Source organism: Pristis pectinata, chromosome 30 (genome assembly GCF_009764475.1).
Source record: "Pristis pectinata isolate sPriPec2 chromosome 30, sPriPec2.1.pri, whole genome shotgun sequence".
In the NCBI taxonomy this organism is placed as follows: Eukaryota; Metazoa; Chordata; class Chondrichthyes; order Rhinopristiformes; family Pristidae; genus Pristis; species Pristis pectinata.
Genome location: NC_067434.1, coordinates 20,933,372 through 20,954,731, shown reverse-complemented (window position 1 = coordinate 20,954,731; position 21,360 = coordinate 20,933,372). Strand labels below are relative to the sequence as shown.

Here is a 21,360-nt window from a genome sequence, read left to right as displayed (position 1 = left end):
CATGCTTCTATCAGGTCACCCCTCAGTCTCTGACGCTCTGGAGCAAAACAATCCAACTTTGTTCAGCCTCTCCTTATGGTCAATAAACTCCAATCCAGGTGTACCTCTTCTGCACCCTCTCCAAAACCTCAACATCCTTCCCATAGAATGGTGACCAGAACTACACACAATACTCCAAAACGTGGCCTAACCAAAGTTTTACACAGCTGCAACATGACTTCCCAACTTTTATACTCAGCGCCCCAACTGATGAAGGCCAGCTTTCTTCTTTGTCACCCTATCCACTTGTGTTACCATTTTCAGGGAACTTTGAACTTGCATCCAATATTCCTCAATGCTCCCTTTACTACATACTTTCCTCTTGCATTTGACTTCCCAAAATGCATCACCTATGCATCTCATCTTTTCTGTGCCGGTTCCACATATTCCTGAATTCCACGACCTTTCAAAGATTTGTTTACCCTCCTCTTGAAATACATCCAATGATCTGGCCTCCACAAACTTCCAGGGAAGAGAAGTCCAGAGATTCACCACCACCAGTTTAGCTCAAGGGATCATCAACACCTGCCTGCATTCTTAAAGATGGTCCGATCTCTCAGGTAAGTCCTTTCTCTTTCTTGGTTAAAATGTTATCTCTGAAAACAACCAATCCTGCTCCATGTGCTAGATGACACAAAGTCTCATTGGCTGCCAGACGTATCAGGAGTCCATTCTCCACAGCCACACATTAACTACTCAAAGGTATTTACTTCTCACTAAAACACTTGGATTTGGAATTGGTAATTGTTTATTATTGTCACTTGTACTGAGATACAATGAAAAACTTTTGTTTGCGTCCCATCCAGGCAGATCATGCCATACATAAGTACAACAAGGTAGTAAAATGAAAAACTGAATGCAGAATATAGTGTTACAGTTCCGGAGAAAGTGCAGTGCTATTTTAGGAATTTAGTTCTAAACTTAATTCTAAACTTCTCCACTAGGAGAACACTCTCTCAATATCTACCCTTTTCTAAATTTTAAAATTTTTTAAATTTTTTTTATTTACAGCGTGGTAACAGGCCCTTCCGGCCCAACGAGTCCGCGCCGCCCATTTTAAACCCCAAGTTAACCTACCCTTCAGAGTCTTCTATGTTTCAAGGAGATCACTGCTCATTCTACTTTGGCAAACATTGTTGCATTGCCTCCAAGGAAGATATATTCATATTTTCTTATGACATAGAAGTAGGCCATTCAGCCCATCAAGTTTGCACTGCTTCTCAGAGCATTCTCATCAATCTATTTCCCCTGCTTGTTTCCTGATAGCCTATTGTCTATTAATGTGCCCTGTAACTTTTTCCGATTCTACATTTTGCATTTTTACAATTTACATTCGAACTGTTGTAGATTTGGAGATTACAGTGAGAGGGAGGGGTAAGGCCACAGAAGAATTTGAAAACATAAGTGATTTTTTTTTAAATTGAGTCACTGCTGATCATAGCCACAAGGATGTCATTACAGTACCAACTACACTGGCATCCAGACTGGGGGTCTGTAACCCCCTACACTCACAGTGTATAAGGGAAAGCAGCCAACATAATTAAGGACCCCTCCCAGCCCGGTCATTCTCTCTTCTCCCCCTCCCGTCAGGCAAAAGATACAAAAACCTGAGAGCACCTACCACCAGGCTCAAGGACAGCTTCTACCCTGCTGTTATCAGACTTTTGAAGGGACCTCTCACACGCTAAAAGATGAACTCTTGCTCTGCCAATCTATCTCGCCGTGGCTCTTGCACTTTATTTGTCCGCCTGCACTGCACTTTCTCTGTAGCTGCTACACTGTATTCTGCATTCTGTTTTCTTTTTACTGCCTCAGTGTACTTATGTATGGCATGATCTGTCTGGGCCACGTTTCTTTTCCTCTTGCACTAATGTCATGATGTTTCTTTTTGTTTATTTTGTTGTGTAAGTTAGGTATAATTTATGTTTGTTCTGTATTGTGCTGCTGCTGCAATTTTCGTGCCATTTATTCCGTTTATTTCTGCCTATGACAATAAACGTGAATTGGACGGCATGCAAACAAGAGCTTCTCTACATCACAGTGCATGTGACAATAATATACCAATGCCGGGTCAAGATACAGAAGAACTGTAAACAGTTGGTCGAAACGAGGAGAAAGAATATCTGAAGGGCACCCTGTATCACTCTGAGAGCCGGTCCCCAGGACGGGCAATGCGCCAGCACCAGTCTCCCGGCATCGCCGTTGCAATTGGACCTTCGCCCGTGTCGGAATTTGCAAAGGGGCGGGTCAAGCGAAGTCATTCACAAGTCGCTTCCAGCTCGCCACCATTGCCAGAGGCAGTAGGTCTCACTGTCTTATCCTGCGGACGGCTTCAGTGCTGAGGAGTGTAGGGGCAGTCTGACAGGTCTGTGCAGGACCCCTCTCCCTCCTCCCCCCCCCCTCTCCTTCCCCCCACCCCTCCTCCTCCTCCTCCTCCTCCTCCTCCTCCTCCTCCCCCTCCCCCCCCCACCTTTTTGCTCGTGTAACGTTTGGAATTCCTGCGCTAAAATTAACTTTGCAGATCAGAGTGAAACAGAACACTTACCCAACTTTTAAAACTACATTTTCAAAATTCGATGTTGCATTCGCTGAATTATTCCAACTAACTCGTAAAAGCAACAAAAAAACAACTCGGGACTGGGCTGTGGGAGTTGTTCCCATGTCCGACCGTGGACGAGTTTTCCACCTGGTGGATATCATTGGTGGTGCACCAGTCTGACGGGTTTCCAGGACTGTAAATGCTCAGCAGGTCACACGGGGAGAAGCCGAGTCAACTTCTCGGTTCGACGACCTTTCATTCTTACTGGGAAGTTAATAGTTTCTAACCGGCCTCTTGAAATAAGGTAACGTTCATTTAATGTTTTGTTACTGTGAAGTGCAGGCTAATGTGAAGTGTGACGGGGAAGGGACTTCGAACTGTGCATCATCCAGTGACGAGTCTGTTTGCCTGTCGATGGAGCTGAGACCATGTGTAGTGAATGGTGGAACATCTGTGACACAGAAGGAGGCCATTCAGTTCCTCTTGTCTGTGCCAGTCGAGGAAAGAGCTACCTGTGTGCTCTCATCTTCCAACTGTGTGTGTAGCCTTGCAGGTCACAGCTTAAGTGTAGGTGTAAGCACTTTTTAAAACAAAATGTGGTGATAGATTCTGCTTCTACTGACCTTTCAGCCAGTGAGTTCCCGTCCACCACCACCCTCTAAGTTGAAAAAGAATTCTCACCTCCTCTCCAATCACCCTATCAGGGAAGGTGGACATGGTGTTAGACCAATGGTGAAGCTAGGTCAGTGAACAGTGTTGTATAATCTGCAGAATTCTCTCCCACTTGAGCTGGCAACTCTGTGCTGCATCTGGACTTTATGAGGAGGTCCTGTGTCCTTTTATTTTCTGCAGCTACCTCCTGAACGATGCTGGTGTCTTTGCCGGATTGGGTTGACGCCTTTGCCAAGCTGCTGGAGGAGCTCGGCAGGTCAGGCAGCATCTGCGGAGAGAAATGAACAGTCGACGTTTCGGGTAGAAGTGTCTCGATCTGAAGTGTCGACTGGCCTGTTTTCCTCCACTGATGCTGCCCGATCTGCTGAACTTTTCCAACAGTTTGCAGGTCCCCTTCCCCCACCCCCTGGTCCTGGTTCCAGTTGCCAAGCACCTCCCCTAATGGTTCCTATTCTCACCTCCTTTATTTATCAGAGTCCAGCACTGGTGGCCCTTGGTGTTCCTGCTTATCTCCCTCCAGCAGCTGTCTCCAACCCTCACACTCCCCTCCTCCCACCTTGCACCATCTGCCCCTCCATATTTTATTTCTCTCTGTCTGCCTCCATCTATCATTCACCTGCCACTGTCTCCCAACTCCATCCCTGCTCGCCTCCCCTACCTGGCACAACCTGCCCGTCATCTTTCATCCCTCCTCAGTCCACCAATCACCTTGGACCCCTGTCTCACCACTCCCCTTCTCTTTATACCGGCCGTCTCCCCATACGGTCCTGAGGCAGGGTTTCGACCTGAATCGTCGACAGTTCCTTTCCCCCCACAGATGCTGCTCGACCTGCTGAGTTCCTCCCGCAGATTGTTTGTTGCTCCAGATTCCAGCATCTATGGCCTCTGGTGTCTTCACCTTAGGAGTGTTGCACTGAGTGGATTGTCCCAATAGCAGGGAGGGAACTTCCTGCATTTTTTGTCAAGTACATGACTGACTTGGATTCAGTAATAAAGCAGTGCACGTTACTCAGAACTGTAAATGGAGATTGGGAAAAACAGTCAAAGTTCGCAAAACAAATCAACAAAAGGATGAAAATCAAACAAAAACCGCAGATGCTGCAAATCTGAAATGGATACAGAAAATGCTGGGAAAAAAACTCAGCAGGTCAGGCAGCATCTGTGGAAAAAGAAACAGTTGAAATTTCAAGTCGAAGACCCTTGAGAATTGAGAAGAATGAGTTGGTCTGAATGGCAGGGAAGGTGGTGGAGGGCATTGTGTGGAGCAAAGGGAATTTCCGAGCCAGTGAAATAAGGTAGCCATTGATTGGGCAGTTAAGCTCCTTTTGTGTAGTGGTTTGGTAATGTTGTGAAGTCGAGGTAACATTGTGTAATCTGGCTTCTGGAGACGGGAGAAAGGATCTACAGCTTGGGATGAGGGATATGTCTGCAAGGGAATGCTGCCCACTGGCACATTCCAAGGTGCAGGTGTACCTGCTGATGGACCAAGTGAAGCACGGTGAGAAACTGCAAAGGGGAAGGAGCACAGTTTGGGATCCTGCTCGCACTGGACATTGAGAGGCTGTACCCTGTGTAACAGCCTCTCAAATGCTTCACTGGTGCATTATTTGAGAAAAGATGAGTGTTGTTGATTGTAAGGTAAGAAAATGTATTGAATTGATGGTATAATGTAGGCAAGGATGAGTAGCGGTTGTATTTACTCTGGATACTATGAATAAAGTATGTATTGAAGTTTTTAAAAACAAAGCCTGGGGTGAAGGTTGTGGGCATGGGTACATTATAGGGTGAACATCGGCAAATGCTGCTTCATGCAATGCTCACCTGTGTTGGATCATCTGAGTTGGGAGCAGAATCTGACTGCTCGATAGGGTGACGTAGAAACTAGATTCCCTGTACGCTTGGATGGGTGGAATGGCTGCACTAATCTTTGACTGTTAGATTGTCATTACGTTTATTTCGTTGTTTATTTTTGTGCCAGCGTATGTTGTGTATAGTTTATGTTAACTTGTTTGTCATGTCTGTAAGGTGCTGTGCTGCTACACAAAGCTAATTTTCATGGCATTTATACCCTGGGTACGTATGCCCCTGGCAATAAACTTGAATTCCCTCCAGCTGGTGAAGATGCTGTGGTAGTGGAGAGTGGAAATGAAGAGTCCAAGTTTCCAATATAAAATTGTTACTTAATCAGCTACGTTGAAAAGCCACAGTATGGAGAATATGGCTGTCGCACAGATACTCTCTGGCTGAACAGAATTATCTGCAGCCAAGGCGGGAACCCTTCCTGCAACATTGATGTAACTTAAGTGGTGGGATAAAAAGTTTTTGCTTCAGGTCTTGGCTCTGTGTTGCTGTTTCCCAATGACTTATTAACATCCTGTAACCTATTGATGTTACAGTTTTTGACGATGGGAGTCTCTTGTGGAAGACGACAGATAGTTTACATTGACTAAATGCTGTCAGCTGCATTTAAATGGCCTCTGAAAGGCAATTTTTGGATTTTCATAGAAGTGTACAGCACAGAAATGGGCTTTTTAGGCCTATCTCAGCTATGCCAACGGTGATGCCCATCTATGCTAATCCCATTTGCCTGAATTTAGCCCTCATCTGTCTGTGACAAATAAAACTCTGGTTTAAACTCTGTTTCTTAAACTTGTATCTGAATTCTCAAATGCTCTTAACAGTAGCTGTGGCATTTCTGGCTTTAAAGAGTTGCCTGGAGCAAAAACGTCACTGACGTCAGTGGACTTTCCTAAGTCAGTTCATTCAGTCACATTTAGTTCTCTAACAAGTGCGAGAGTGTGCTGGTTCTGCCCTCAAATGTGAATACATGTCAGGACAAAGTAAAACTGCTGGAGGGACTCTGGGTCAGGCAGCATCTGTGGAGGCAAAGGGATGGTTATCATTTTGGGTTGAGACCCTGCATCAGGGCTCATTGAAAAGTCAGGGATGGGGATGAGCCATGGATGTCCTTTTGCTCGTGTATTGTTCATTGGGTGAAGACATTGCTGGCCAGGCCAACATTTAATATCCATTCTTAATTGTCTCCTGAACTGGGTGATTTCGAAAGGCAGTTAAGAATCATTGCTTTGGATCTAGAATCGTAAATAGGCCGTTCCTTCCCAAGAGATTAAAAAAGCAGACAGATTTAACAGCAATCCTATAGTTTCAAGGTCATTGTTAATGATAATAGTTTTAACTGAATTTAGATTTGGTAGCTGTCAAGGTGGGATTGAAAACTGGGTCTCCAGATCAGTAGTCCAACCCCATTATGCTCCTGTACCTTTCTGTAATGTATATGTTACATACATTATTGTACATCAATGTACATCCTGTTTGCGTCAGTGGTGCTGAGGTCGAGATGGCTGAGAGCTTCACGTATGTTGTCCTGGTCCAACCACATGGACACCATTGCCAAGGAAGTGCACCAGTGCCTCTCGTTCCTCAGAAGGCTAAGGAAATCCGGCATGTCCCCGTTGACCCTCACCACTTTTTATAGATGCACCAAAGGAAAGCACCCTATCTGGATGCTTCACAGCTTGGTGTGGCAACTGCTCTGCCCAAGACCGCGAGGAACTGCAGAGACTTGTAGACACAGCTCTGCACATCATGAAAACCAGCCTCCCCTCCATGGGCTCTGTCTACACTCCCTGCTGCCTCGGTAAAGATCCCTCCCACCCCAGACATTCTCTCTTCTCCCTCTTCCCATCGGGCAGATGATATGAAAGCACGTACCACCAGGCTCAAGTACAATTTCTAATCCACTGTCGTAAGACTATTGAACAGACCTCTTGTACAATAAAGTGGACTCTTTAACTTGGAATCTACCTCGTCATGGCCTTGCACCTTGTCTACCTGCACTGCACTTTCTCTGTAACTGTAACACTATATTCTGCATTCTGTTATTGCTTTTCCCTTGTATTACCTCAATGTACTGGAATGATCTGTATGGATGGCATGCAAAACAAAGATTTTCACTGTACCTCAGTACATGTGACAATAATAAACCAATTTGCCAATTACTGGAATATTGTACACTCAAACTGCACACATAACCACCAATCTGCTGTAGTTGCTAGTCTGAGGCATTTTGCAGTGCGTCTGGCACGTTTACTAACGACTAATATCAGTAGTTTTTAACACATTTGCTAAAATATTCTCTTCCTCAGAAACAACATGGGAGGGGCGGTATCAGTGGACGAGGGGGTCCACGTTGTGGTGGTCGGTGGTGGCTTTGGAGGGATTGCAGCAGGAAACCAGCTGAAGTCGTACAAGATTCCATTCACATTGATTGACATGAAAGATGCCTTCCATCACAATCCAGGAGCCCTCCGAGCATCTGTGGAAAGTGGTGAGTTCATGGAAAGACAGTCTGCAAGTTAACTGTGGCCCTGAACTCTGGGTGTTTTTCCCTCTCCTCCTCCCTCCCCAGTAGTGAACCAGTAAGGATATGGTTTCTATTGTGCCATTTTCCTATGTTGCACAAAGGTTTACTTTTTGCAAAAGGGAAAAGTAATCGGACAAAGGATCCTTGTTGCACTAAGCTGTACTTAATGAAGGAGTGATATACATCTTGGGAGAAGGGTACTGATGTTCTGTGTGAAGTTGCCAATTAAACCAAATTTAATGCCGCACACAATAAACCGCATCAGAGAATGACTTTGCCTATTAACTGTATTTCTTTATTAATCACGATTAGTTCAAACAACTCAAAGATTCACTATGTAGTACCAAAAAAATTTCATTAACTCTTCAGTTACACAATCCTTTTAGCAGTTTCATAACCCCCAAAGCTCGTTAAGTCTATTCAGATATTACCTGCTCCAGATGAACCTGGCCAGGGTTCAATGAGTTCCTCTGAGTCAGAAACTTGGGGGGGTCTTCTGCAGCTGTTGGTCTCCAGAGTTATTGCTGTCAATCATCTCATGAGGCACCTTTTCATGCACTTCTTTGTAAACTTTCCAGATATTACTTTGATTTTATAGCCTAATCACAGTTTAGCAACACTACAACCACTTTGATCACTTTGCACTAAAATGGACTTCGTGGCTTTTTTTGTTCTAATTTTGTTCTTTCTTGTAAAAGTTGTGAATAATTTATGTTTAATTTGTTTTTCTTGTGAATGCTGCTTATATGATGCTCTGTACCTGTGATGCTGCTGCAAGTAAGTTTTTCATTATAGCTGTGCACACATGTACTTGTGCATATGACAATAAACTCGACCTTGACAATTATATTGCTATAGGTCAACTCCTTGTCCATATATGTACTTGTTGTTTGATACTTCCAAATTCTTGCTGGTTCCCATAATCACCTTAGCTACCTGATCCACAATTGTCAGAGCTTAGACTTGTATAATACTGTCCCTGGTACACAGTATCTTAAAATTGTCTGTGTGTGTCTCAGTCTCAGGGGTGATGGAGATGAACAGAGCACTGTAAGATTACCTCAGGTGGAAAATTACTGCAGCTAAATTCTCACACTGACACTAATCAAATGTTCAAATGTCAACGTGGCCCCACTTCACATCATCTCTTCAGCTTCATACTGACCAGGTCTCTTTTGGTGTTTTCCTTTCTTCCATTTAACTCTTTCTTCTGTCCTCAACTATCCACAGCATCTGTTTTATCAAGCCTACAGAAGGTGGCAGGGATGAACTCTGAAGAATGAGCATGCCCTCACACCCCACCCTCTGGAAAGAACTTTAGGACAGTTGTTAGTTTAGTGTTTGCTCTAATATAGTTTTATTATAGTGCCATAAGGAAATGGGATTACTTATTGGAACCAATGGAAACTTATTGGAAATAGGAACTATTATCCTGGACTATGTTGTATGGCTCCTTGTAATAGGGAGCAATTGTTAAGATTTCTTGTCTATAACAAGTGCTTGGAAACATGTCTAAGTTTTCAAAATAACCTGTTTAGTTTTGCTTTTTTCTTCTTGTTAGGATTTGTGAAATAATCTGTATGGATGGCATGCAAAACAAAAGATTTTCACTGTACCTCAGTACATGTGACAATAATAAACCAATTTGCCAATTACTGGAATATTGTACACTCAAACTGCATACTTAACCGCCAATCTGTTGGAGTTGCTAGTCCAAGGCATTTTGCAGTGCGTCTGGCATGTTTACCAACCACTAATATCAGTACTTCTTGACACACTTGCTGAAATATTCTTGTCTATATCAAGTGCTTGGAAATCAGTTCAAGTTTTCAAAATAACTCCTATAGTTTTGCTTTTTTTCTTTCTTGTTAGGATTTGCAAAGAAAACATTTATTTCATTCAAAGAGACATTTGCAGAGAACTTCGTGCAAGGCTATGTCATTAATATTGATTTGGAAAAACAAGTAGTTGTTTTGGAAAGTGGGCAGGTAGGCACACTAAGTTTGTTTGAGTTGAATTGAAATCTTTAGATCTGTAAGTCTACGTATCTAATTGCTGTGAAATATTTGAACTTCCATTCTCAATATGCAAGATTGCAAATCTAACTGGCTTGTTTTGAAGGTTGTGCATTTTTCACACCTCATTTTGGGAACTGGCAGCTCTGGTCCCTTTCCTGGAAAATTCAGTGAACCAGTTACAATGGAGAATGCCATCCAGATGTATGAAGATCTTGTAGTGAAGGTAATACTATGTTGCAGACTGTGAAATGGCATTTGTTCAAAAGAAAATTGTGAATCTGTAATTGTGGTTCTGCAATCTGTAACGACTTTGGGGGGGGGGGGGCGGCGGTGGGAACTTGTGCTTTCACAGGTTCGAGCAGCTCCAAGGATCGTCGTGGTTGGAGGTGGGTCGGCTGGTGTGGAAATGGCAGCAGAGCTCAAAACTGATTATCCTGACAAAGAGGTATGTAACACTGCTGTCAGTCTTATTATAAGGCTGCGGAGCACAGATGGGCAGCACAGCAGTGCAGCTGGTAAAGCTGCTGCCTCACAGCGCCAGAGACACTGGTTCAATGCTGACTTCGGTGCTGTCTTGCATCGAGTTTGCTTGTTCTCCCTGTGACTGCGTAGGTTTTCTCTGGGTGCTCTGGGTTCCTGCCACCTCCCAAAGATGTGGAGGTTGATGGGAAAATTGGGCATTGTGAATTGTCCCTAGCATGTTGGTGAGTAGTAGAATCGGGGGGTTTGATGAGAATGGGGAAAGAATATTTTTTTTAAAAATGGATAAATGTAGGATGAGTGAATGATGGGCCTTGTTCTGTACAGTATTAGTCTAAGACTTTAATTAAAACTGACTGCCATGTGTTGGAACCAAGATTGCCATCCAGTGTTGTTCTGTAAGCTGCTCTTTTGTGGTCTGGTGATGCAGGTTTATGAGAAGAATGGGTGAATTGCAGCGTGATCGTCCGAATATAGTTAATTCCTTTGTTAACCTATGACGTCCTCCCCACAACGTGTTGAGGTGTTAATTGGATGTTACCCAGAGCACTGTGACTGGGTAACTTGCATTCCTAAAGCTTGTGCACTCTGAGGGAATCGTTCCCTTTGAGCCCAATGTATGACCTCCATTCATTTTAATACAGTTAATTCACAGAATGTGGCTGGATCAAAGTTTATTGGCCACAAACTTGAGTAGTTTCCTGGGCATTTTGGAGGGCAGTTAAGAATCAACAACATTGTTTGGCATTCCTGGGACAACCAGGATTTAGTAATACAGCATTGGATTGAGACCCCTGAAAGGTAACCTTGGATCCCTCATGAGGAGTCCCCAGATAGTCCTTGAGAGCCAGGCCCTGACCTAATCCACCAACTCGTGACCATTAACCATTCTCTCACTGCATCCCTCCTCATCTCTTCCCTGCTGCAAAGACCATCGCACATCAGTGGATGCTGGGTCTATGTATTTTTGTGGTCTATCCTGTGTGACTATGCCTTGGTTTAAAGGAAAGGGGAGATTCAAGTCTTAAACAGGGCAAGATGTTACAATAATTAATTCATTGCCTGAAAGTTAGAAGGGGTTTCCAACTGTGGCTTTCAAAAGAAACTTGAAAATGAACCAATGGCAGGATTAGGGGAACAAACAGAGGAATAGGTGGTGAGCTCTGACATGGAGGTCAGCGCGCACACAAACAGCCCCTTGCACTGAGTGGTTCTGCTTTCAAACTAAGATTGGAAGTGACTTTTTCCCTTGCATCCTCAGAAAGTATCATTGGCTTATTGTGGTTCTGCTACCTCTGTTCAAACTGTCTAATTGGTTCTGCTGTTTCTCCATAACCTTAAATCATTTGTATGGGAGTATAGGCAACTCCCCTTTGTTTTTTTTAAAAAGTTGCAATTCACTCTTGTTCAAGAAGTGTTTGCCAAAAGGGTTATGTATGAGAAACAGAAGAAAAATATCCTTTGTGATACTAGAGTAAGTGTGACCTGTTCTATTGGGGAACCTACACTTTCTGCTTGGATTTGTTAAATCCATCTTTATTCTTTAAATTAATGCATAAATTAAGAGCCGACAGTCTTGGAGGAAGTGTGTTAGCATGGATTCAAAACTAGCTGTTGCGTAGAAAACAGTTGGAATACATGGGTCCTTATTAGGCTGGAGAGATGTAATTAGTGGAGTACCCCAGGGATCAGTTCTTGGCCCTCAGTTGTTTACGATTTACATTAATGACCTGGAGGAGGGAACAAAGTTTGCTGATGATATGGAACTGGACGGACATGTTGTGATGAGGACATCATGATTCTGCAATGAGATATAGATTGAGTGGGCAAAAACCTTTGCAAGTGGAGTTTAGTGTGGGGAAGTGTGAGGTGATGCACTTTGGTAAGAGGAATCAAAAAGTGCATTATTATCTAAAGAGAGAGAGACTGCAAATGAGTAAAGTTCAGAGGGATCTAGGTGTTCTAGTGCATGATTCACATAAAGTTAGCAGGCAGGTCCAACAAGGCAAATGCATTTTGACCTTTATAGCAAGGGGATCGGAGTTTAAGAACAGTGAGGCCACACCTGAATTATTCTGCAGTTTTGGTCCCCTTACCTAAAAGAACGATATAGCAGCATTGGAGGCAGTCCAAAGGGGAATCACCAGACTAACTCCTGGGATGTGAGGGTTGTCCTGTCAAGAGAGGCTGGATGCTTTGTGTTTGTATCCCTTGGATTTTAGGATAATGAGGGATGGCCTTATTTCAAGGGGTTTGGGAGAGTGGATGTCGAGGTGTCTCCACTAGTGGAAGTGTCACAAACAAGGGGCTGATCATTTAAAACTGTGGCGCGTTGACATTTATTCTCTAAGGATAGTGAATCTCTGGAACTCTCTGCCTCTGGAGGCCGGATCATTAGATGTATTTAAGGTGGCGATAGATGAATATTTCGAGGAATTGAAGGTTACGAGGAATTGGCACAGAAGAGGAGTTGAGGCCAGCGTAGGTTGGCCGTGACCATGTTGAATGGCAGGGCAGGACTGAGGTGCCGAGTGGCCTTTTTCTCTGTTCTTTCATGACCCTAATATTTTCTTTTCTTACATTTTTCTTTAGGTGACCTTGATTCATTCCAAGATTCCTTTGGCTGATGATCAGCTCTTACCCAGTGTAAGGCAAGGGCTGAAGGAGATCCTGCTGAGGAAAGGGGTTCAGCTAGAGTTAGGTACGTTGGCTGAAGACTTGGTAACAAGGGCGGAGCCTCTTTATCACAGCTCGTTTGAAAATGGCCAGTGACTTGACTTTGGGGGGGGGGGGGGGGGGTGAGATGGTGGTTGGTGGGTGATTTTACTGTTATCATTGCCCCTTCAGTGGCCTGATAAATTTCATGCGGTAAGCTCGTCTTTGTTGTAATCTTTGATCCGTGCAAACTAATATCACTTGTGTCTGGGGTGGAATGTGATTGCACCAGTTTTCGGCGTTGATTCATTCCACACCAAACACTTAGCCAACACTCGCACTTGCGCACCCCTTCAATTCCCCCTTTCAGAGGGTTGCCTGGGACACCGCATCTCATTGCTCCAAGATGTGGCTGTTGATCACTCTTGGAACTAGCGGGTTTTAATGGCGCTCTGCAGGACATTTCCCTGAGCTACATCCAGTCCGGAGCAGGGAATCTGACTCCTTTAGGGGCAAAAGCTTCCCCTCCCTGCCCCCACCCCCGATTCAGCTCCCTCATTTCTCACTCCTCCCAACAGAACCAACACTCGCTCCCTCTCTCCAAACCTGTGTGAGAACAACGCCATTTGCCTGAAGGCCCTGATCAAGGTTGTTAATGTTCTACCATCCAGATCCTGCTCCTGGACCTGCCTCCCACCTTCCTCTGTTCTCTCTGCACTAGTGTAGCGTGAGAAGAGAGGGTGTGTTGATGTATGTCGGTGGCTCTCGATGCCGTGGGATTGAATTTGCCATATGGGTGGTTGCCTTGCCTTCCCTGGTTAGATGAACTTCTTGCTGCCTTTCTCCCCAATTTGACCTTGACATCTTCGTCCCTATTCAGCCCTTGTTATAACTTGACACTTCGTTCTTGTTCTGGTACCTTGCCTGGTTTTCCTGAAGATAGATTTTCATACTCCAAACATACTTTCTTACCATTCAACCCATCAAGTCTATGCCAGCTGTCACCAGTCCTGTCACTCCCTTTCCCCAACACTTCTCTATAATCTTCCCACTCCCACATCGATCAACTTCCCCTGATTCTCCTGCCGCCCACCTACACAAGGAACAAGTTACAGCAGCCAATGAACCTACCAGCACCTCTTTGGGACACGGTAGGAAACCAGAGCACCCAGCAGAAACCAAAGTGGTCTCAGGGAGAACGTACAGACAGTGTTGGAGGCTGGGATCGAACCCAGATTTCTGCACCTGTGCAGTAGCAACACTGCTGTTCCACTGTGTCACCCAGTCCTGGTGGTTCTTCATTGCTTCTGAGAACTTGTAGTCATGGCGTTCTACGACACAGAAACAGGCCCTTTAGCCCACTGAGTCATCGACCACCTATTTACCCTAATCTGACGTTAATCCCACATTTTTTATTCTTCACACACTCTCTTCACCTTCCTCCCAGATTCTACCACTCCCCCCTCAAAGTAGGGGCAGTTTATAGCGCCGGTTAACCTACCAACCAACACGTCTTTGGGATGTGGGAGGAAATGGGAGCACCTTGAGGAGCCCACATGGTCATAGGGAGAACCTGCAAATTCCATGCAGACAGCAAGGCTGTTCCCTGAAGCTTGTACTTGACTAAAGCTTTGCCTCGAGAAGCAAGTGAACTCTTTTCTACTCTGCTGTCTTCCAACAGGACAGAAAGTCACTAATCTGCATGAACTCGTGTTGAATGAAATGCAGCCTGACATGAAAATATTGACTGACAAGGGTCTGGAAATCACTGCAGACATGGTCATCTGTTGTACTGGAATAAAGATCAACTCTTCAGCATACTCAAAGGCTTTTAGTAAGTTTAATTCTGGTAGACCATACTGTTTTTCCTTTGCTCTTTAGTTCACGGCCACAGCTGTGCTAAAGAAGAATCCAATACTCGCACTAAATGTTTCAATGCATTCAGACAATTTGTGAACATTAAGAATTATTAATCCTTCTATCTTTTTGCAAATTTTGTTTGAATATTCCAATGAATACATGAACAAGTTTTGGTTTAAACAAGAATTGATTTATTTTGGTATGACCAAAAATAATTTGGCTACTTGATAAATTAGTGAACTCCGAGAAATATTAATTGTCCTCCTGAAATTCTTTTATATAAAGCATTTGCTAATTCTCAACTTACTCCCAATGCACGCATGACTCCAATGCCATATACAAATTTGCCAATGCACCACTGTTGTTGGACGAATTACAGGTGGCGATGAGTCAGCTTATCAGAGCAAGATGTGACATCTGGTTATGTGGTGCTGCAACAACAACCTCTCGCTCAGCGTCAGCAAAACTAAAGAACTGATTGTTGACTTCAGGAAGGAGAAGGAGGGTGAACATGAGCCAGTCTACATTGGGGGATCTGCAGTGGAGAGGGTCAGCAGCTTTAAATTTCTGGGCATTAACATATCGGATGACCTGTCCTGAGCCCAGCACATTGATGCAATCACAATGAAGGCATGTCAGCGTCTTTACTTCCTTAGAAGGTTAAGGAGGTCATCTAACACTCTAACAAACTTCTACAGATGTACTGTTGAAAGTACCCTGACTTGGTTGCATCACGGTCTGGTATGGCGATTCGAATGTGCAGGAATGTAGGAAGCTGCAGAGAGTTGTGGACTCAGCCCAATACATCACAGGCCCATCCCTCCCCACCATTGGTAGTATCTACATGAGGTGCTGCCTCAAGAAGGCAACTTCTATCATCAAAGATCCCCACCATCTGGGCCATGCCATCTTCTCACATCTACCATAAGGCAGGAGGTACAGAAGCCTGAAGTCCCACACCACTGGGTTCAAGAACAGCTACTTTCCTTCAACCATTTGGTTCTTGAATCAATTTGCACAACCCTAATCATTACCTCAGTATAGCAACATTATGACCACTTTGCACTACAATGGACTCTTTTTTTTGTTCGAATTGTGTCTTTTCTTGTAAAAATTGTGTGTAATTTATGTGTTTCTTGTGAATGTTGTGTATCTGATGCTACTGCCTGTGATGCTGCTGCAAGTAAATTTTTCATTGCACCTGTGCATTCATGTACCTGTGCATATGACAATAAATTTGACTTTGATGTTGGCCTTTGCCACAGTTGTCCAAAATCCCCAAAAGGACTTTTATTAAACAAATAAATAGATTTGTACTGTTTAGGACTCTGTGGATTTTGCCCTCTTTGTTTAATTAAAAGCAATCTGCTTTTAATTAAACCAAGTGGTAAAAGCATTGTGTGACTGGATGGGAGTTTGCTGCTGGATTCACTGAGTTGGAGTCAGGGATTCTCTCCACCCTTTGGAGTGATTGCAATTGGAATGTGACTTTTGTTTTTATCTTTGTTCTACAGACGATCAGCTTGCTGAGAATGGTGCCTTGCACGTCAATCAGCATCTGCAAGTCAGTGGGATGGAAAATGTTTATGCAATAGGTGATTGTGCAGATATCAAAGAGCCTAAAATGGCTTATCATGCTGGCCTACATGCAGCTGTTGCTGTGGATAACATTGTCAGAAGTCTGACAAAAAAGCCCCTGAAAATTTACAAACCAGGTAGGCCTGCAGATATATTCGAAGTAATTTTAATAAAAGGTAACAAGGGGATTGTGATACCTCTGAACACACTGTATATGTTCAATGAGCTAAAGTTGCCCATGTGTCTCGGATCGGTGCACTGTGTCCCTTACAAAGGAGGTACCTTATCTTACCTTGTCACTATGACAAATGCTGAACAGAAGCAAAAGTTGCCCTGAGGATGGAGAATATTTTTTTGGGGGGTGGGGGGGGGGTGGTGGGGAGGGGTGCATCCTTTGTTTTTTGCGTATCTCCATACGATGGAATGCACGGTAGTGTAGCGGTTAGCATAACGCTGTTACAGTGCCAGTGACGAGTTCAATTCCACCCACTGTAAGGAGTTTGTACGTTCTCCCCATGTCTGCGTGGGTTTTCTCCAGGTGCTCTGGTTTCCTCCCACATTCCAAATACGTATGGGTTAGGAAGTTGTGGGCATGCTATGTTGGTGCTGGAAGTGTGGCAACACTTGCGGGCTGCCCCCAGAACACTACGCAAAAGATGCATTTCACTGCGTGTTTCGATGTACATGTGACCAATAAAAGATATCTTAGTGTTCGTGTTTGGAGTAGAATTGGTTAGATTAACTCATTAACTTAACATTGAGCTCCTCAGTTCAATAATTGTAAATTCTCTCCAGTCAGACTATAAAATAAACACTATCATCTTGTGCAGGACTTAAAGATACCACTAAACATTGTTTGATTAAACTTGTGTGAACAGGAGCAGTACTGTGGCACATACAAGCACTTACAGCTCCAGAGACCAGAGTTTGATGTTGTCCTCCACTGCTGTCTGTATGGAGTTTGCACATTCTTCCTGTGACTGTATGGGGATTTTTCCCACCTGCCTAACATGTATGGGTTTGTAGGTTAATTGGCCGTGTAAAATTGTTCTTGGTGTAGGTGAGTGTTCTGTAAATGGGGGGAATTGAAGGGCATGAGAGAGAAAATAGATTGCAGGAAATAGGGGAATGGGATTGTTCTGAGAACTAGCATAGGCCAATGGGCTGAATGGGTACCAGTGTTGTGTGAAGCTGAGATTCTTCAGCAACATCCTTAGGATGGTGATTCAGTTGCACTGACATTGATGTAACTGAGCTAATTCATTCGGTCCAGAACATTTCCCACTGAGATACTGGAACCTCTGAAAGAAGGTTCAGAATCAGGTTTATTATCACTGACTTGTGTTGTGGAATTTGTTGTTCTGTGGCAGCAGTACAGTGCAAGACATGCTGTAAATAATTGGTTCTGGCCCTAAGTGTATACTCAGTACTGCCTCAAGTTTCAACTTCATTCTCTGTAGAAGGTGCAGCAAAAATGGCCAAACTATTACACCTGTAACATTCTTCAATGTGACTGCTCGATCATCTTGTCCTCAGCTGCAATAGCTTCAATGTTGACCAATTCCCTGATCTGCCCTGATTCTGAGAGGGAGATGGGTACTGAGGTTGTTTATGGTTTTGTTAAGCTTTCAACTCTCTGGTATCTCTTCTCCCCTAGGTGCCCTCACTATGCTGTTGTCCATGGGGCGGAATGATGGGATTGGTCAGATTTTCGGATTCCATGTTGGAAAATTTGTTGTTGTGCAGGCCAAAAGTAAAGATCTTCTAGTTTGGAAAAGCTGGAGAGAAATGGGTCAGACAGCACCTCCTTGAACCCCAAGTTCCAACCCACCTCCCTCCCATACACAGATATGCCTTGTGCAGTTTCTTCAGTGATGCAACAGGTTTACAACATTGTGCCATAAACTGACACACAGACCATCCCAAGTGGCTTTATGTGTGGAGAAAGGCGACCACCATGTTGTCTGTGTTCATTGTGTCAATGTAACTTTAAAATATTAACCAATAAATGGAATTTTGAAAGCCTTTATTCCATTTATTTTGCAAAAAGTTTGTTGAATATTTTTAATAAATTATTCAAAACATGATGTCAGGTGTGAGTGGGTTACTTTTAGTCTTAGAATTGTTTCAATACTGAACAGGTCATTGGAGCATCGAGTCTGTGGTGGTTCCCAGTGGACCAGTCAAATCAGGCCAATTCTCCTGCTCTTTCCCTGCTTTGAAAATGCTCCAGATTCCAGCATCTGCAGTCTCATGTCTCCAATATAGGTTGTTGTTTTCCTTCTATCCGGAAGGAAACCCTTTACAATCCCTGAAACATTTAACATTGGGATCCATGTATATTTGTCTCATATTTCTTACCTATCATTGCAACAAGTCAACAATCTGCTGGAGGAACTAGGTATCTGGGAGAAACAGAATTGTCAATGTCTTGGGTCGTGACCCAACATCAACCTCCAGCACACTTGCGCCAAAGGGAGACTATTTTAAGGCAGTTTTCTTGAAATCAGCAGAAAATGCCATGATTTCACAGTTGTCTATAAATTCGAGCTCCTAATAGCAAATACCTAACATTAATGCAATTTTTTTTATATAGAATCAACCAGGATCAACTGAATGGACAAAGCTTTGAAGCCCTTGACAAAACTCGGGTAATTTAAGATTTACCAGTAGAGGGCCACAGTGATCACATTAAATACAACTACATAATGTTATTAAGCACCTTCAACATAGAATACTCCAACATTCTTCATGGGAACCTATGTGAATTATGAGCAGGAGTAGGCCACCTGGCCCCTCAAGCTTGCTCTACCAGTAAGACGATGGCTGATCTGCATGCAACCTCAACTCTGCATGCCCATTGATACAAGTGACCTTTCAGCCCCTCACTTACTGAGAACCTATTTATCTCTGCCTTAAAGATACTCAACAATCCTACTTCCACCACCCTTTGAGGAAGACAGTTCCAAAGACTTTTGACTCATGATATTTTTACCTCATCTTAGCTACTAGGAGAGGTTGGACAAACTTGGGTTGTTTTCTCTTGAGTGTCAGAAGCTGGGGGGAGACCCGATAGAGGTTTAAGATTATGAGGTGCATAGATGGGGTAGACAGCCAGAATCATTTTCCCAGCGTAGAAACGTCAAATACTAGAGGGCATTGCTTTAAGGTGAGAGGGCTTAATTTTTTTTTACATGGCGAATGGTAGGTGCCTGCAACACACCATCAGGGTGGTAGTGGAAGCAGATACAATGGTGGCGTTCAAGAGGCTTTTAGATAGACGCGTGAATATGGAGAGATATGGACCATGTGCAGGCAGAAGGGATTAGTTTAATTTGGCATCATGGTTGACACAGACATAGAGGGTCAAAGGGCCTGTTCCTGTGCTGTTTTGTGTTCTTTCCCACTTGTGGGTGATCCCTGTCAGTGACCCCCTAATTTTAGATTCTTCCCAGAATAGGAAATATCCTCTACACACCCACCCTGTCAAGGTCCCTTGGGATCTTATATGTTTCAAACAAGTCCTCTGTCACTCTTTAGCAAATGCAAGACTAGCCCGTCCAACTTTATCAAGCAATGGATCAACACGGCCACGTCGGGGAATATTTGGGGTGATGACTGACAACCTTATTGAAAGAGTTCATTTGTAAACTAAGCCTCAATAAAAAGAGGAAGGTGTTGGGAGAGAATTCCACAGCCTGCAGTCTTGGGAAAAAATACCATGAATCTGAATTGTGACTCCTTCCAGTTCACACAGTTTCTACTTCAATAGTTTGCTGAAGCCTTTGTTTCGGGCTGGAAACAGCAGCAGGTTAATTAATCCCAGAACTAAAGGGGGAGTAAACTTGCAGAATGGTTATACGGGTGTGGTTTAGCTGCCAATAAATCATTAGAAATAAGAGCAGTAGCAGGCTACTCAGCTCCTCAAACCTGCTTCACCATTTAATAAGATCGTGGCCGATCTGATTATTGATTTCAACACTACTTTCCTGTTGATTCCCTATAACACTTGATTCTCCTGATTTCTGAAGGCCTATTGATCCCAGCTTTGAATTTATTCAATGACTTGGACATCGCAGCTCTCGGGGTTCAGTATTCTAAAATACTCATCTCAGTCTTAAATGCGGGACACTTTATCCTGAAAATATCACTATGCCCCCTTGTAGATTCACCCATGAGAGCAAATATCTTGGAGTCTTGTATTTCAACAGGATCACCTCTCCTTATTCTGAACTCCTGAGTTTAGGCCCAACCTGTTCAGAGCAGGCAGCTCTGTGCTTGGTCAAAGACAAAACACTCCAGTAAGTGCATTCAGAGTGGTCTGGGAAGTCCTTGACGTTTTGCATTACTGATAATCGAAGATGAGTACTAATGTTCTTGTGATTCTGGTCAGATGTCCTTGATAGGAAACTGTTACATCATGATGTTTTGAATTATATAACACCATGATTGCTGACTCTGCTCTGTGGTTCTTGCAAGTAGCACATTTTAGGATTTGTGCTGCTGTCAGTAAAAGTGTAAAGAATCAAAGCACAAAGCAGACATTTCAAATGTACCTAAATGAGCACTTGTAGAGCCATAAGCTACAGGGCTAGGCACCTAATGTAGGGAAGTGACATTAGCTTGACAAATTAGGTTGAACGGCTGACAGGTTGCTGTAATTTTTTTGATTCTGCTTCAGAGTATTCCTTAATGTTTAGGACAATACAAAACTGAAAAAATCTAGAATATTTCCTTCCTGAAATAAAGCACAATAGATGAATTGTTTAAATTTTTAATGAATACATTGACAATGAGTTAGGCATTCTTTAAACACAAATGCATACAGTATGTGTATGTACAGAAGATTTGGTACATTATAATACATTTGAACACTGTTGAAAAGCAGACTGAAGGAAAAAAATGACACCGTCTTTGTGGACAAGATGGCACTACGAAACATTATCTGTTGGATCAGCTTAGTTCCAGACAGTTTCTGACACCAGGATCGGCAGTTCGCAGTGAAACGACTGTTAGAACAATCACTTCATATGGCTCCATGGACTGCCAAATGGGCAAGGGAGAACGGTGAGGCGTGTTTCATTTCTGAATATTTCCCATCTAGTAGTGTCAGTTTCTGCTCCCCAGTTGTTAAG

At 43.5% G+C, this 21,360-nt stretch overlaps 1 protein-coding gene across 2 annotated transcripts; it reads left to right on the top strand.

Moving 5' to 3' along the window:
• The first annotated feature begins 2,112 nt into the window (after positions 1-2,112).
• On the top strand, positions 2,113-18,311 carry LOC127584673 (ferroptosis suppressor protein 1-like). 2 transcript variants are annotated; one of them, XM_052041536.1, is made up of 9 exons: positions 2,113-2,882; positions 7,417-7,598; positions 9,507-9,622; positions 9,756-9,875; positions 10,005-10,097; positions 12,725-12,833; positions 14,469-14,621; positions 16,162-16,362; positions 17,883-18,311. In XM_052041536.1, the coding sequence occupies exons 2-9, from the start codon at positions 7,424-7,426 to the stop codon at positions 18,035-18,037; spliced, it is 1,122 nt and encodes a 373-aa protein (XP_051897496.1). In that variant the 5' UTR covers positions 2,113-2,882; positions 7,417-7,423; the 3' UTR covers positions 18,038-18,311. The 2 variants fall into 2 exon arrangements, with proteins under 2 accessions (XP_051897496.1, XP_051897497.1); XM_052041537.1 differs by having other exon boundaries at positions 2,113-2,404; positions 17,883-18,303.
• Positions 18,312-21,360: the final 3,049 nt, after the last annotated feature.

Bases quoted from the DNA above. Each gene is read 5' to 3' on its own strand.
- LOC127584673 (XM_052041536.1), top strand. From the start codon at position 7,424: ATGGGAGGGGCGGTATCAGTGGACGAGGGGGTCCACGTTGTGGTGGTC. The intron at 9,623-9,755 runs GTAGGCACACTA...CTTGTTTTGAAG, and splicing joins TTGTTTTGGAAAGTGGGCAG to GTTGTGCATTTTTCACACCT. The intron at 14,622-16,161 runs GTAAGTTTAATT...TTTGTTCTACAG, and splicing joins AGCATACTCAAAGGCTTTTA to ACGATCAGCTTGCTGAGAAT.